Here is a 17,149-nt window from a genome sequence, read left to right as displayed (position 1 = left end):
CTCCCGGTTCAGCAGGGAGGCTTAAACTACCTTCCTCGCTCGAACATCGGAAACTCTGAAAGCCATCATAACTATTTTCTGTTTGTTTTTTAAGTTTCGCTGGGAACAGAACTTCTACATTTCCGATCACCATCCAGCAGCTGTAATGACTAGACTGCAAAATAAATGAAAAAAACGGAGACTAAATTGCGTGTTCCTGCCCCCACGTGACCCGAGAACTGCGGTGGGGCAATGGGGTTGCTTCTCCAAAATCAAGGTTCTTGAGAGAACACGTGGCACCTGCAAGGCGGAATCGAACAGAAGGTTCTGGGAAGATGGAAGAGACATCAGGGTGAGCAGGGGGAGGACGAGGAGGAAGGCAGAGTAGGGAGGCTACTGTCTTTAAGGGACTCGGGCCCCCGCCGCCACTGAACTCACTTTATTTGTCGGGATGTGCGATGGAACGTCTGCCATCTGGAAGGCACGCTCATGCTGCAGTGCACCACCGGTTTGATCTGCAAGGAGACAAAGGAAGCCCAGAACCCAGGTCAAGCTAACAAATGCTTGTTGAACACCGACATGACACACAGCTTCCGCCCAAAATCTAAGCAAAGGTGGGGCAGCCCCGCTAACAGAACAGACCCCAGAGGGGCCCAGGGAAGCTGCGCTCCGTGCTGGGTGGAGTCTGGGAGCTGCAGCGGCTGAACCCGGCATGCCCTAGAGCGGGTGCTCCACCAGAGGACACCACGCCGAGAAGCCCTCACGGCGCAGCTGGAGAAAAGCCGGTGAGCGACAAAGAGCTCAGCCAAAACTAAACAGATTTTAAAAATTATATATACTCGTATACTAATAGCCACAAAACCAATGCCATGAATATCAACATCTACCATGAATTTGCAGACCCAGTTTAGAAAGAAAACAACAGAAATTATCCTTTGCAAAATTCTATTAAGGTACAGCTACCCTAAGAAGCAGCTCTCTGCTTGACTGCATAAAATTACGGAAACAATGAACCAATTGCTTTTCTATGTGTTAATGATTCACTAACCCCAATATCACCTGCCTGATTCAATGGCTCCAGCAATTAAATACATGATTCTGGACCTTTCCCCCGGTATTCCATACAATAATCTCCTAACAAGTGTCAGACAAACATGCTTTTCTGTTGTCTGATGGTGGTGACAGGTTCAAGACTCAAGTCAATCATCTGCCCCAAGAGGCAGGACCCAATGGGCTTTAGAGCTCTTTATTGAAGGTGGTGGCTCAGACAGTAAAGAATCTGCCTGCCATGCAGGAGACCTGGGTTCAATCCCCGGGTCTGGAGGAAGATCCCCTGGAGAAGGAAATGGCAATCCACTCCAGTATTCTGCCTGGAGAATCCCATGGACAGAGGAGCCTGGAGGGCTATAGTCCATGGGGTTGCAAAGAGTCAGACTCAACTGAGCGACTAACCAGGGTCATTAAACTTCATCATGTGTCCATGATGGAAGACTCTCGAGGCTGCCAAAGCAGCACGGATGGTTTGTCGATGCCTACTGTGCACCAGGCGCTGCTGCTGCTGAGTCGCTTCAGTCGTGTCCGACTCTGTGTGACCCCATAGACAGCCTCCCACCAGGCTCCCACCGTCCATGGGATTCTACAGCCAAGAGCACTGGAGTGGGTTGCCATTTCCTTCTCCAATGCATGAAAGTGAAAAGTGAAAGTGAAGTCGCTCAGTCGTGTCTGACTCCTAGCGACCCCATGGATTACAGCCTACCAGGCTCCTCTGTCCATGGGATTTTCCAGGCAAGAGCACTGGAGAGGGGTGCCAGTGCCTTCCCCACCAGGCGCTGCACTCGGACCTTTATAGGCATTCGTGTCTGATCCTCAAAACAACCAGGTAACAAAGAATCAGAGGTTATACAATCTTCCCAAGAACACACAGCTATTAAGTGTCCTGGCTATAATAAGCCATCAAAAATATTTTATTATAGGTTTTAGCAAAATGGGCACTTGAACCTATGTCGATATAGCACTTAGGAGCCTTGTTGAGTCATCCTTGACTCCAGGACTTTTTCCGTCTCTTTATCACCGTGTGAGCTTGCTCAGTTTGTCTCGCTTCCCTAAGCCTGTTTGTCTGTCCGCGTATGCAATGCAGATCAGAGCAGTGCGTGTGCAGTAAGTCAGACAGAAAAAGATGACTACTTCATGATGCTACTTATAAGTCAAATCTGAAAAAAAATACAAGTGAATCTACATACAGAGCAGAAACAGACTCACAGACAAACAGACCTTATGGCACCGACGGTGAAAGTGGGGATGATAAGTGAGGAGACTGGGACTAACCAGTACAAGCCACTACACATAAAACAGATAAGCAGCAAGGACTCACCATATGACACAGGGACAATATCCATTCCTTGTAATAATCTATAATGAAATATAACCTTAAAAAACACGCATAACCAAATCACTTTTTCAATCACACTTGAAACTAACACAATATTGTAAATCAAATACACTTCAATAAAAATTTAAAAATATATATTAGGCAAAAAAAAAGTTTAAAAAAAAGTAGTGCATTGACATAGGTTTGCTCGAGATACCAGTAACACAAAGTGAGTGAACACATTGTCCAGTGCTCAGCAAAGCGCCTGAAGTTCAGAGCTAAGAGCCCAGGCAACGGCAGCGGATCTTATTTGTCTTGTTGCCCTGAAGTCCCTTCTCTCCCTGGCCCCATCCTGCTCCGACAACCCTCTGTGAACACCCTCACAGCCTTCTTCATGCCAAACATCAGACAAAAAGCCCCATAGCTGACCCGTTGTCATGCTCCCCTGGAGGATGGACTTCAGCTCAGCTCAGCTTAGTTCAGTTCAGTTCGGTTGCTCAGCCATGTACAACTCTTTGCAGTCCCATAGACTGCAGCACGCCAGGCCTCCCTGTCCATCACCAACTCCCAGAGTTTACTCAAACTCATGTCCATTGAGTCAGTGATGCAATCTAACCATCTCATCCTCTGTTGTCCCCTTCTCCTCCTGCCTTCGATCTTTCCCAGCATCACGGTCTTTTCCAATGAGTCAGTTCTTCTCATCAGGTGGCCAAAGTTTTGGAGTTTCAGTTTCAACATCAGTCCTTCCAATGAACACCCAGGACTGATCTCCTTTAGGATGGACTGGTTGGATCTCCTTGCAGTCCAAGGGACTCTCAAGAGTCTTCTCAAACACCACAGTTCAAAAACATCAATCTTAGGTGATCAGCTTTCTTTATAGTCCAACTCTCACAGCCATACATGACCACTGGAAAAACCATAGCTTTGACTAGAGGGACCTTTGTTGGCAAAGTAATGTCTCTGTTTTTTAATACGCTATCTAGGTTGATCATAGCTTTTCTTCCAAGGAGCAAGCGTCTTTTAATTCCATGGCTGCAGTCACCATCTGCAGTGATTCTGGAGCCCCCCCCAAAATAAAGTCTGTTACTGTTTCCACTGTTTCCCCATCTATTTGCCATGAAGTGATGGGACCAGATGCCATGATCTTAGTTTTCTGAACGTTGAGTTTTAAGCCAACTTTTTGACTCTCTTCTTTCACTTTCCTCAAGAGGCTCTTTAGTTCTTCGCTTTCTGCCATAAGGGTGGTGTCATCTGCATATCTGAGGACTTCAGCTGCCTGCTGACAAATGGACTTACAGGCTGGAACTGGTGCTCTGAATGACTCCAGATTCGCTGAGTCCGCAATCAGAGAAACCATCACAAAGCATCAGGTGGCCACTGACTCATGCAGCCAGCTGGCCATCCTGGGAAGTCCCTACTCAGAAGCGGGGCCTCAAGTAAAACCGACCCAGCGACAGTACCTGGTCCAAATTCTGCCAGGCTGCAGACTCCAGAAGGCCCTCGGCCATGGTTCCATTCATTTACTTAAGCCTTATTTGTGGAGGACCCACCACGGGAGGAACCGTGCTAAGTGTTAGAGACGCAAAGGTGAGCATCACACCTTGCCTTGGAAGTGCTGGGCGCATGGGGACCCAGGCCATTGAAGGGGCAGTCTGGAAACAAGGGGACAAGCACACGCAGCTCTGTGGTGAGGGCTCCGTGGGGGCAGCACGGGGCACAGACAGGTGCACCCCCTCCTCACAGCGACACAAAGCGGGCTTCCTGGAGGAAGCTGCATCCAGGCTGAGAGCTGAACTACAGGAAGGAGCCAGTCAGTCGAGGGTGGGAAGAAATGTTGAATGAGGCTGGGGGAGCAGCATATGCGCAACATCCTGGTGAGAGGACTTTGGACACACCCTTGTGGGTACAAGGTCTCTGGGAAACAGAAAGCGCTGGACTAGATCCTGGACTCAGAGGGAGGGGTGGTGAGAGGTGGGGCTGACGGAGAACGCAAAGGCCAGGTCAAGGTTAGCAGAGTAGTCTCCACCCCCCGGGAGCAAGGAGGCAGGCCTGGAAGTGCCTGCACCAGGGAACCGAGGTGATCAAGTTGGAAAGGGAAGCGCAGCATGCCGGAAGGCCAGCGGAAGGCACAGGGCTCCCAGGAGCAGCTCGGGTGCAGTCAGCGTCAGCAAGAATCGGAGGAGTAACTGAACGGACTTGAGGGGCGAGGGGAGGGATGGGGCGCAGGGCAGCTGGGAGAGGGGAAAACTAAGAACAGGTCTCTGGTTTCAGGAACTGGGTGTACAACTCTGTTCTCCGAAAAAGGGAACACAAAATAACGGGGTTCGGAGGAAGATGTACAGCTACGGAGGCCAAGCTCTGGAGCCCACAAACTACAGTTCGTGAAGCCTGTGGGCCCCAACGCGGGCGCTGCACAGCAAGAAAAGTCACAGCAATGAGAAGCCCTTGCCCCAACGCTAGGGAGCAGCCCCACTGGGCACACTTGGGGAAAGCCCGCTCAGCCACGAAGGCCCCGTGGAGCCAAACACACAAATGACAATTTTTTTAATGTTTATATTAAAAGTCTTTTTAAAAATTGGACACCGTCGACATTCTCATTAAATCAACATGACACCATCATCGAAACTCAAGATCCCAAGAGCACTACTTGGAGTCTAATTTTCCTCGTCCCTCCATTGAATGAAAGGCAATTCCAGATTCATTACACTGAAGCACACGTCATTTCTATGGTTATAGGAAATGTACTGCTATGATATTCTAATTAATTTTAAGTAAATTTTTTTGCTAAGCTAAGATCTCTTAAGAAGCTTCTTCAATTTTCGCATTAATTTAATATTTTGACCACAATGTAAGTTCTGTGAAAGAATACTCTACAAAAAGCTAGGCACGCCTACTCTGCATTACTGTATCACAAAATAAGGCAGAATAATTTAGTAAAACATATAAACCCTGAATATTTGGACTTGGCCAAAACTTACAGTATATTATATTTAGTGTTTTTAACAGTTTTCACTGGTGTTCAAATTGGTAGGCATTCATGGACTTCAAATTCAGGTAGGGTCAGCTATTCCAACATAAAGATACTATGAGTAATAATTCCAATGATTTACTGAGTTCTTACAACAGGCCCATCACCGTCTCAAACCCCACAACACTCTAAGAGGTATTATTTCAGATCCATATCTATGGATCTAATCATAGTAAGATGTCATAAACCATTCAACCATTTCTCTATTGATGGACATTCACATGGTTCCCAGGTTTTTGAAATTACAATAATAATAATAAATGCTGCCATAAACATCCTTAAGCCCCAGCGTGTGCACTGAGTGAGCTGGCTGGAGGGGGTACAGGAGGGGAGCCCACGGCCTCGACTTCTGACAAGGTCTGGGGAGCTTTCAACACCACGTTCTCTTGCAAAGCTACCTCACAGAGGCTGTGAAAACACTACAGTCCCACCAAGACAAGGATTTACACATCAAACAGCAATAATCACGAGCCACTTTCAGGGAGTGACATCTTCTACCGAAGGAGCGGGGGCTGGGGGGTGACCGTCAAGCACCTCCAGGCCTCCCCACTGCACAGGACACGGAGCACTCCAGGGCGGGAGTGGCGTTCTCACGGGAACGCCGTCACGTGTGCCCTGGAAGCAGCACATGCTCTGAGAGACGTGCCGGAAGTCAACATTAAAGAGGCTACAATTGTGCGCCTAACTCCTCCTCCTTACAATCACGAGGGCTCTATCGGGGGCCATCCCAGTGCCTGGGTACAATAATGAACGTGCAAAAGGATGGAAGGTCTGTTGACAGGGAGCGGGTTAAATAATTGTGATAGACTCACATAATGCAACATTTTGCAGCCACTAAAAACCATGTTGCAGGAGATCCTTTACTAGGTTAAACTATCATGATACTTAACTAATAAAAAGAAGAGAACAGTGTGTGTTAGTGGACTGCCTCTCTTTAAATATATACACACACATACTGTACGTACATGTGTGTCTGTGAGGGTAGATAGCTAGATATTCGCTACTTGTGCAGAGAAAGGCCGCTGGAAACGGACATGACGAAACACACACAGTGCTGATCTTCGGGAGGAGGGATCATGGGCGATTTTCGCTTTCCTCGTTGAGCTTTTCTGCACGGCAATTTTGACATTTTTCTCAGCAAGAATGACTTTAAAATGAGATTTTTTTTTTTTAATGAAAGAGTGCAAATTTCAAAAGAACAATTAGAAAATTCCTTGGGCAACCACAACCTTGGTGTGAGGGCCCTGGAATCTAGGCCCGACTTGGAGAAGATGGGGTGGTACCCACATTTCACACAAGGCTTGTCCTAACGTCTCCCATCACAGCGTCCTCAGTCAGAAAACAGGGAGCTTTGATGAGATACTCTAGGAAGTCTCCTTCCTGTCCTAAAATGCTAAATGTTACCTGTAATCAAGTCTAATGTTTTTAAATCATTGCAATGTACAAAGGATAAACATAGACTCAAATTTGAACAGTTACCATCGAGAGGTCCTCTTCAGAACTGGTGTTTAATCCCACTCTCTGCCCCGCCTGGAGAGGGAGATGCAGGGACCTAGGGGTTAAAGATGACCATACACATTTCCTCTCTCTTTACTAAGGCAGCTCTGAAATTCGGTGACTGCCAATTGCTTTCTGGTCAGGAACTTTTCCCCCGTCCCTGGCAAGTGACAGTCTAAGGTGGGCAAGTAACGCTAAACGCGTTTGCAGGCTGGTGCCTGGGGGCAAAGCGAGCACCACTGGGCCGTCCTTGACTGCAGCCCTGGCTGGAGTTCAAGGACATTTAGAGGACGTGGAGGATGAGAACCGACACATTTAGTGCTGGTACACTACATATATTTCATCATGTAATCTTCATATTACACACTGTCTAACACACATTCTCATCTTCTTTTTACAGAGGAGAGAACTTAACAGCAAAATTACCACGTGTAGAAGCAGATACTCTAAAAACAGCTCACCTTTGAAATACTCCACAAAAGCCCATTTATAAAATAAAAAAGTAAAATCATCTTGCATTCTACAAAGCATCAGGCTATCTTGCTCACCTGGTGATTTTTGTTGCTCATTAAAAACGCGGATCTCTTTTAACTCACATGTGAGCTACGGTTTGTTTGTTTGCTAGCTAAGACCCAAGCGAGGTGAATAGAGTGAGGGATGGTTCCATCTTGTAGACCTTTCAAATGTCTTTCAAGCACAGAAATGTTGGGAACATAGAGCAAATCTCTGAATTTAACATTATAATGAGCTTCAACATTGTGCGACTTAAAAATAACTTTTCCTGACACCTGTCTTTCCAAATCCCCAAAACTAAAGAGGAGTTAAAAGGCTTAATGAATGGCAGCACACTGCATCTCACTAACTGGGTGGATGGATCTGCTCTCTCCCTAACGGCAGTCTTAGAACATTCTCGCCCACGGCCACCACCTTGGTGACTGAGGTGCTCTGACAGAACACGCTTGCCCAGTGACTTCTGGCTTCAGGAGCAGCTGCCTTTGTAGGCATTCCCTACAAAAGGCTGTTTCTACGAAACGTCAATTACTCCACACTGACGTTTCCATTTTTACCAAGTCATCCACTTTATCCCCTCTTTAGTAGCTGGCAGTGAGCACTTACTTCCTTCAACTTCCTCATCTTTGCAGGCTTTCTGGGAACTATATTAATATAACTGCAAAAGAAGAGAGAGAAACCTAGTTAGAAGGTAGATATTTAGATTGAAAATCTGAGCCTCTTTGGAGGCGTCTCGTCTTCGGCATCATAACATCCCACTCCATATCGACTTAAAACTAAAATCTAAGCGGCGCGCACGCCCACGCCCACATGCGCCAGCAGTGTCACATCCCACTGCATAGCGACTTAAAACTAAAATCTAAGCGGCGCGCACGCCCACGCCCACGTGCGACAGCAGTGTCACTGCAGGGAAGTGCCCGTACCTGGTGCTGCCACCGCTGGCGCCACTCGGGAACACTGTCCTCAACTGGCATTGCTCTCCCTCGCACGACATTATTAATCACAGAGGAACCTTGGGAAGGACTCAAAGAGGAAAACTTTACAGGGTCACTCGCGGCTCATCCAGGGTCCACTACCCGCCACAGTCAGGGCGGAGACCCGGACGGCCCGCCCAGCTCCTCGCGCCTGCACTGTCCCGCACGTCCCACGGAACGTCGTCCTGGACCCCATCCTGCCAAACGTGAACAGTGGAAGGAGCCAGAGGAATCAAATGTGTGTGAGCCCCACAGGCACAGCTGTTACCTGAGGACTTTCGAAGAGTTCCATATGCCTCAAAGACAGAGCAGATGTTCTTAAGGATAAAACAGAATACATTAAAATGTATATGTGTTAAGGCTTTCTTCTGATTTAAAACAATTTTTTAGATATTTGAGATTGTTCTTGACAATGATTTTAGCCACAGTCAGAGAAGGATTGACTAAGAGTTGGTGGATGGAAGGAAAAGACATTTTTAAGCACTTACTATGCAGTCAGGAGTCACAAGCTCAGACACCTACGGAGGCAAGTGAAAGCTGATGCTTGCAAAGGGTGGTGTTAGGGAATGGTGGGGTCTGCGGCTAGTGGAGTGAGGGTCCCTCTGAGATCGACAGGGCGCGTAACTCCTGGGCACTGTTTTCCTGTGGAAATGCAGGCAACTAAAAACTCAGTCCTTTTAAACAATAAAATCCTCTATTTTTTAATGGAAACCAAAATTTTATATCACATGAATACCTCCGTTATAAAATGCTGCAGCCAATTCAAACCTTTGAAAACTGTGAACTGAAGAGACTGTACATCTTCAACTCACCACCCTTGGCTTATAGGTCCCTTCCACGCACACTTCTGCTTGTCTCCAAATAGGCATTTTAGGGTTGAATCCCCAAATTACATATTTGACAATGAACATTAATCCCCCACATGACACAACTTATTATCATGAAGTGGAAAACAAAAGGTAAAAATAAATATGGGAAAATTAAGGCACAAAAAGACTGAACAGCCACAAAATGCTATTTATTGTCTCCACATTGTCTGCCAAAGAACACTGAAACAGAATGCAAAGAGGGGACAAGCGATTCCTCAGAGAGCCGGCGGACCCGGGTCATTAAGCCAGGTGCCTGGAGGAGGTTTCTGGATGGACCTGGGTTTCCTTGGGGGTGTGGGGGGTTGGGGAGCAGGAACTTGAAGCAGAGCCTAGATGCTCGTGTGAAAGGTGCCCCCTTGCTGCTTCTGGAGAACAAAAGCAAGACAGAAGCCCACCGCGAGGACCATGCTGGGCATTTCAAAGTGCTGTGTCCACTGCGTCATCAAAACCCACACTGGAGCAGACACCAACGAGCCCTGTTCTTCTGATGAGGAGGCTGAGTCTCAGCGAGGCTGTTCAACCGGCTAAGTGCTACCACACGGGGACAGCCAGGACCCTGTCCAGCTCAGGTCTCCCAGCCCAGAGACCACACTCCTTGCCCCCTGGCGTGCTGGCCTCTGCACATGTTCTTCCCCCCTCCCCACCCCGACTAGTGCTCAGGTGCAAGTGGGGGTTAGGAGACTCGCGGACAGACCCGGGTGCCACCAAGCTGCCAGAGTTTAACAGCACGTTCACTTTTTATCTCAACAACAGACTCCTAAGGTAAACAGGAAAAACTCCTACCATAGTTCAGATTCTTTAGGGTCTCCCCAAACACACATGCACACACACACACACACACACACACACACATGCATACGTACATGTGTGTGCAGACATACATACACATATGTTCACACATGTGCATGCAGACATACACACATGCACACTGAGACATGCACATGTGCACATACACACATGCATACATGCATGTGTGCACACATATGTGCCACATGCACACACACACAAACATATACACACAGAATGCCTTGATCTACATTTTATTGTGAATACAACTTTCTCCACAAATCATTAATTCCAGGCTTTATGGGACATTTATCTTTTAAGTAATTATTAGCCTACAATATTTTGTTTTATAGAGAAAAAATTATATTTCTCATCTCAAATTAATTTATTCCAGAAAGTGTAGGAAATGTGAATGATGACTGGATTTGCGTAGATTTTACGCTGCTTGTCTTCCCAATGTACCGTTTCACAGCCGTTATTATGAGAAGACCTCCGGGGCGGTTCATATATCATCAGGTTGCACTTCAAAGTTCATCCGCTGGCGGCACAATTAGAAGCTTATTTGCGGTGGAAATTAATTTTAGCCACTCAGTGGCTCAGTAAGTACAGAATATACATTCGGACAAGTGCTAGCTCACTGATACCAATGTAAATTAAGCCCAAACAGTTTTCAGAGCTTTATTCACCAACATCTGGGTTCCGATTTCATACTTCATTGATTTAAAAGGTAGTGAAGAAGCGAAATCCAAATGCCTCTCCATGTTGAACTCTGCATGCAAACCCCTCCCATCCATTCGATAGCAGTGAAGGTACCCGGAAAATGCAAAATAACAGAGGGTCTCCACCACGTGGGAACCCCTCCTCCCCTTCCTGCTCAGTGAACTGGATCACCTTCCATTCCCTACAGAATATAATAATTGACCTTAAGAAATCCAGGAAAAGAAACACCTCAACGTCTTTCTCAGTATTTCTGCCATGAGTCCAAAACATTTTCAATAAGCCCTGAAAGTCTCTCCACAAATGAGAGGCCTCCTGCGTCTCCTGCACGAGCAGGCGGGTTCTTTACCACTGCGCCACCTGGGAAGCCCCAATCCAGACGCCACCTCTTGGCAACTGTGACGTCTATGATTTTTCTTCAAAAGCAATAGGATGTCAAGTCTGCACATCTGCATATGCCATTAAGAACTTAGATCGCAAGCCAGCTAGCTCACAAAATACCTCTATCTGGGTGGCCCTGAAAAACTCAAGATACTGACAATTTGGAGGGCCCTTTGGATAGGGAGCATCCTGGGCATTTGGGAGAAGAAAATGGAAATCCCCTCCGGAACATCTCACTTTTATCTCGGGCCTCAAAGAATCTCCTCAAAACACGAATTCCGTGGAAAAGGAGTCATTTGCATTCAAAACGTAAGTAAACTAACAAGGGTAGCAAGGACCACAGGAGAAAACCAGGTGAAAGAAGAGAAGACGGAGGCAAGTTCAAATAGTGGGATTGCAGGCACAGATCATGTTGGGAAGCGCAGTGCAAAATAGCTGTAAAACGAGAAAGTCCCTGGGAAAATGGCGAAGGGCCAGAAGCACTCGGCTTTGCGCTACGGACAGAAAGACATCTCCTGCCTTTGGTTATGCTGGGCGCCAAGAGTTAATAATAAATAGGGATGTTACTTGTGAGAGCGGGTTGTGGGAGAAGCCCATGAGTCATTTAGAGCGCGCTGTCCTTGAAATGTTTCTACTGATTATGTGTTAACTCCGTATGCGCTCTGCTGGCCGCATACTTTAAGCTCTTTGTTCCTGCTTCTATAAAAAAGCTTGACTGCAGAAATAAACTTGTCAGTCCTTGCAAGAGACTGTCCACGTGTCCTTCTTTCCGGTTCGTCGCTTCCAAGTCCCGGGAGAAAATCCCCAACAGATCACAGCGGGACAAGACCTCAACAAAAGGCAAACCTGAAAACACATGCAGGACCGAGAGACCCAAGAGAATAAAACGGAAGCTTTGAAAGAAGAACCAGACAGCATGTTTGGAAATGAAAAATTAAATGATTTAAAATTCAATGAGTAGGTTTGATAGTGTAGGACACAGAGGCAGAAAAATTAATCAGAAGATCTATGTGAAGAGAGTGCCTAGATTACAGCACAACGTTGAGAGAGAGAGAGAGAGAGACGAGAAAGAGGAGGTCTGAGCCAGTGAAACAGGCTCGCCCACACCCACCCGGACACTGGAAGCAGAGCGGGAAGACAAGGCAGAGCGCATCCGGAGAGGCTGGCTGAGAACTCCCCCGAGCCGGCGACACCACCATCTGGGACGCAGGGAGCGCCAGGAAGGCCGCACTTAGACACGCTGCTAAAAGCACAGCATCCGGACTCAACCCGTGCATTTCAAAAAGCCAAAAAGGATAAAACTTTACTTTCAAAGAAGCGAAAGATGATGGCTGATTTCTCATCAGCGACCACTGAGTTAGAAGACAATGAAAAGCGCCTTCCATGGGCTGAAGGACACCGTCATCCACAGATTTATTACAAAAAGAAAAAGGACGAGAAGACCTCGGCTCCGGGAACCGTGGACTAAGGAACCCTGATCAACGTGTCCTCTTAAAAACAAGTACAACTGGACAAACTGAAAAACACACCTCTGCAACGTAACAAGGTAGTTGAGGGGTCAGCACAGTCCAGGAAAGAAAGGAAATAGAAAGACAAGAGCCCGGTGTCTGGGGCCACTTTGGTTTCGGGGTGGTGGCTGCTGGGAGCAGAGAGCAGAGAGGATGAACCACAGACAAAGCATGGCCTCAGGGCCCGCCAGCCAGGGGGTCGTCATGACCCACTCTCCTAGAGACCCCTGGGTGGTCCGAACCACCCCACACTCTGAAGCTGTGTTAAAGTGACCGTGACCTGGGATGATACCATTCATATTATTTCTGCAAATAAGTTTTAAAAGTAAAAATGTGCAGCACAGAGAGATAATGAGGCAGAGGGCGAGAGAAGACAGCCTAACAGAGATGCAGCTGTAACAAGAGCCACTGTGGCTTCGGGCTGGACCACTCCTGCCCAGGAGACCCAGCAGCTAGATCTCCCGTGGATGACTCACAACACGGATGAAGCTTCCTGCCATGGGCATGAGCCTGCAAGCACCTGCCCCCGTCAGGCCTTCAGATGTGACTGCACCAGCATCTTGATTGCAAACACACGAGAGTCTCTGAAGCAGAACCACTTGACTAAGTTGCTCCAGACTTCCTGGTAGGAGGAACTATGAGACAATAAACACTGCTTCCCACCAGTAAGCTCACATGAACAGGACACGCAGCAACCAATAACCCACATGCTGTCCGGGAGGAAGTCTCACCCACGTGCACCAGGAGATGGGTAGAGGAATGTGCACAAGTGTGCTGACTTAGCATGAAGTTTAAAATAACCCCAATTATCCACCAACAGATTGAATAAATAAACTGGTATGTCAGTCAACAAAATAATACCTAACAGTGAAAACGAATGACCTATAGTTACATGCTGTTAACATGGATGACGGAGAAGGCAATGGCACCGCACTCCAGTACCTTGCCTGGAAAATCCCATGGACGGAGGAGCCTGGAAGGCTGCAGTCCATGGGGTCGCTGAGGGTCCGACACAACTGAGTGACTTCACTTCCACTTTTCACTTTCATGCATTGGAGAAGGAAATGGCAGCCCACTCCAGTGTTCTTGCCTGGAGAATCCCAGGGACGGGGGAGCCTAGTGGGCTGCTGTCTATGGGGTCACACAGATTCAGACATACCTGAAGCGACTTAGCAGCAGCAACAACATGGATGAGCCTCAGAAGCATATTATTGTGTGAAAAAGCAAGTAACAAAATACACACAGCATAATTGCATTTACATAAAGTACATAAAACACTGGGAAAAAATGTATCCTTCAGGGATAGATTATTATGAAACGATGATTATCACAAAAGCCAAAATAGTGTTTCCGTGTGGGCAAGGGATGGGAGTGGAGATAGGAGGTTTTGAAAATACTGGTCATCCTCTTTTCCTGAATCCCGATCGTGGTTCACACAGAGGCTTGCTTTATTACTATTCTTTAAACTACACATAAAATTGCACATACTCCTCTGTATATGGGGCTTCCCAGGAAGCTCAGTGGTAAAGAATCTGCCTGACAACACAGGAGATGCAAGAGACACGGGATATGCAGATTTGATCCCTGGGTGGGGAAGATCCCCTGGAGGAGGAAACAGCAACCCACTCCAATATCCTTGCCTGCAGAATCCCACGAACAGAAGAGCCTGGAGGGCTACAGTGCATGAGGTCGAAAGAGCTGAACATGACTCAGCAACTGAGCACACACACACTCCTCTGTGTACAGGACATATTTCACAATAAAAGAAATGGCGTCAACAACATGTAAGGAACAGAAATGACATCTCTAAAGGAAGACACGAGACGTGAGTGACGCCAAGGCAGCCCGGGAATCCATGGAGGATGAACAAACAAGTGATTTTCTCCTTCCGCTCTGTTGTGCAGCGCAAGTTGTTCAGCTGTGTCTGACTCTTCGCGACCCCATGGACCATACAGTTTATGGAATTCTCCAGGCCAGAATACTGCAGTGGGTAGCCTTCCCCTTCTCCTGAGGATCTTCCCAACCCAGAGATCAAACCCAAGTCTCCCACATTGCAGGCGAATTCTTTACCAGTTGAGCCACAAGGGAAGCCCAAGAATGCTGGAGTGGGTAGCCTATCCCTTTTCCAGCAGATCTCGCTGACCTAGGAATCAAACCAGGGTCTCCTGCATTGCAGGCGGATTCTGCTCTCTAAAGGAAGCCTTTTCTGAGGTCCTGCACTTCAACACCTGTGCCTGTCCGCGCAGTCTCTGCTTTCTCCTCTGCAGTTACTTCTGTTTGTGTCTTATCTCCCCGAAACACACACGGAAAGGCCCTCGCAGCCTCCCCAGTTCTCCCAGGCTGCCCTCCAGGAAGACGCGCACAATAGCTTTTGTTAAGGAACTTAAGAAAGCGCGGCACTGATATGACATTTGTATAACGAGGTACCCAGAGCTTACAGAAACGATGAAGACTGTCAGAGCACAGAGACAGACGTACTCCTGGAGAGAAAAGTAAGGCTATGAACAGAAGTGTGGTGACCCCATTTGCTGAAAGATCTCACAAACTGGTATTGCACTAATACCATCCCCAGGCTAAATGAAACAGAACTGAATTCACGCTCTGGGTGGGCACCCAAAGCACTACGGATGGCCTGAACCCGGCCAGCTCCATCATGGCTTTCCAGGGGGCTCTGGAATTGGTACATGGGCCTGTTTGCTCAGGACACCTACATCCTTCCCCAGCTGCGGTCCTGACCTCTGCAGCGCTGGGGTGGCAGGGGTATCCCTGCCCTGCTCCCGGCGGGCATTCAGAGGCTGGAAGGCACATCTGCATTTCCTTAGCTGCCAGAACTTCCAGAATCCTAGGTGCCTGTCCTCAGTAGGGTCTGAATCTAGCAGGATAGAGAATGGTGAGCAGGCCCACAGCACTCTTCAGGAGGCACACTCATGGAAGGGCGTGCGCCCAGGTCCCCAGGGACGCCAGTCTGGACCAGTTATGACCCAGCTCTGCCTCCCTCTCTGCTCTGTGTGGCCAGCTCCCCTTCTCCCCGCAGAGCTTCCCGCCTTTCCAAAGAGGCGCGCCCTGGCGCCCTATTTTCACTGCCAGGCCCGCCGTCCTCTCCCCATCCCCTTCCTGACCCTCTGCATCACTGAAGTTCCGGGGACAGACTCTGCTCGGCCCTGATCACCAGGCAGATGGTGCATGGCGCGCCAGGAGTTGGCGCCGGCCGGGCAGAGTCGGCGCTGTCCCCGTCTGGGGGGCTGGACGGCGGCCCCCGCGGGGCAGGGGCGCGCGGGCCGCGGGCACTTACTCCAGCTTCTTGAAGCGCTCGCGCCCGGCCGCCACGTACTTGCCGCCGGCCTGCAGCGAGTCCAGCTCCAGCACCGGGCGACCGCGCGTCGGCGTGAAGAGGCGCCGCACGCCGAACGGCACCTCCACCTGCTCGGTCAGCTGCTCCAGCAGCGCCTCGAAGGTGGCCACGCGGCGCCGCGACAGCACGAACTTGCGGCCCACGTAGAACTGGTCGCCGTTGCGGTACACCACGATGGTCTTGGCGGGCGTGGTGTCCACCAGCGCGTGCGGCGCGCGCGAGCCCATGGCCGCGCACCTCCGCTGCCGCCCGGCCGCCGCCCGTGTGCTCCAGCCGCCGCAGGGCAGCCCGGCCCCCGGGGCGCCGGGTCCACGGTCCCACCGCCCGCGCTGACGCCACCGGCAATTGTGACCGCCGCCCACCTGCCCCGCCGCCCAGGAAAGAGGCGGCCAAGCCAGACAGGGGAGGGGCGGGGGCAGGGCCAGGCCAGGCGACGGGCAGCCGAGTCCCGGCAGGTGAGGCCCGCGGAGCTCGGGGCCACGGAGGGAGGCACCCGCCACAGTGTGGGGTGGGAGGCCAAGGGTGCCCTGGGCCCCACCGGGACCCTCCCCCTGCTCCTCCGCCTCCCGCTCTGCCGAGCAGAGGGGAGATGGCGGACAGGACCATCCAGACAATTAAAGCTGGTCAGAGGATGTGCCACGAACCATCCAGAGCACGTGGGAATCCAGGCGAGCAGGTGCAGCTGGCCGCGCTGCCTCCAAAGTGTAACCTTCAGAATGCACCTTCGTGTGCAGCAGGAGCGAATCAAGGGCCTGGGTGACCTTGGGAAGGTCACTTCCTGTTCCAGGTAAAGGCAAGCCCCGCCTCTTCAACCCAGACAGAGAATGCTTCTAGGATTATATTTTTCCAGTGGCTTTGATGGGCTTCAGCAAACTTTTCAGGACAGTAGACTACGTATGAAGTGCTAAAGTACCTCTGAAGGCACAGAATACCGATGTTATAAAAGTATCAGTGTCTCGTACAACTGTTTAAAAAAGTAATAAAGAAACCCTGCTATTGCACAGCCACAGCCAGGCTTTGAACTACCAAGTGTCCCATGAGTGAGTGGTACCCGACTCTGTGGTCCCATGGACTGGGGTCCGCCAGGCTCTTGTGTCCATGGGGTTTCCTAGGCAAGCATCCTGGAGTGGGTTGCCAGGCCCTCCTCCAGGGGATCCTCCCAATCCAGGGATCCAACTGC

At 49.3% G+C, this 17,149-nt stretch overlaps 1 protein-coding gene across 1 annotated transcript in view; it reads right to left on the bottom strand.

Moving 5' to 3' along the window:
* Positions 1-16,196, bottom strand: part of DCDC2C (doublecortin domain containing 2C) — a 69,124-nt gene extending 52,928 nt beyond the window's left edge. The window contains exons 1-3 of the mRNA XM_070376061.1: positions 15,910-16,196; positions 7,989-8,040; positions 418-494 (exon numbers count right to left, since the gene is read on the bottom strand). Of these exons, the coding sequence (XP_070232162.1) occupies positions 418-494; positions 7,989-8,040; positions 15,910-16,196 (416 nt within the window). The remainder of the gene's footprint in view (positions 1-417; positions 495-7,988; positions 8,041-15,909) is intronic.
* Positions 16,197-17,149: the final 953 nt, after the last annotated feature.

This window comes from Bos mutus, chromosome 8 (genome assembly GCF_027580195.1).
Source record: "Bos mutus isolate GX-2022 chromosome 8, NWIPB_WYAK_1.1, whole genome shotgun sequence".
In the NCBI taxonomy this organism is placed as follows: domain Eukaryota; kingdom Metazoa; phylum Chordata; class Mammalia; order Artiodactyla; family Bovidae; genus Bos; species Bos mutus.
This window is presented reverse-complemented; position numbering and strand designations above follow the sequence as displayed.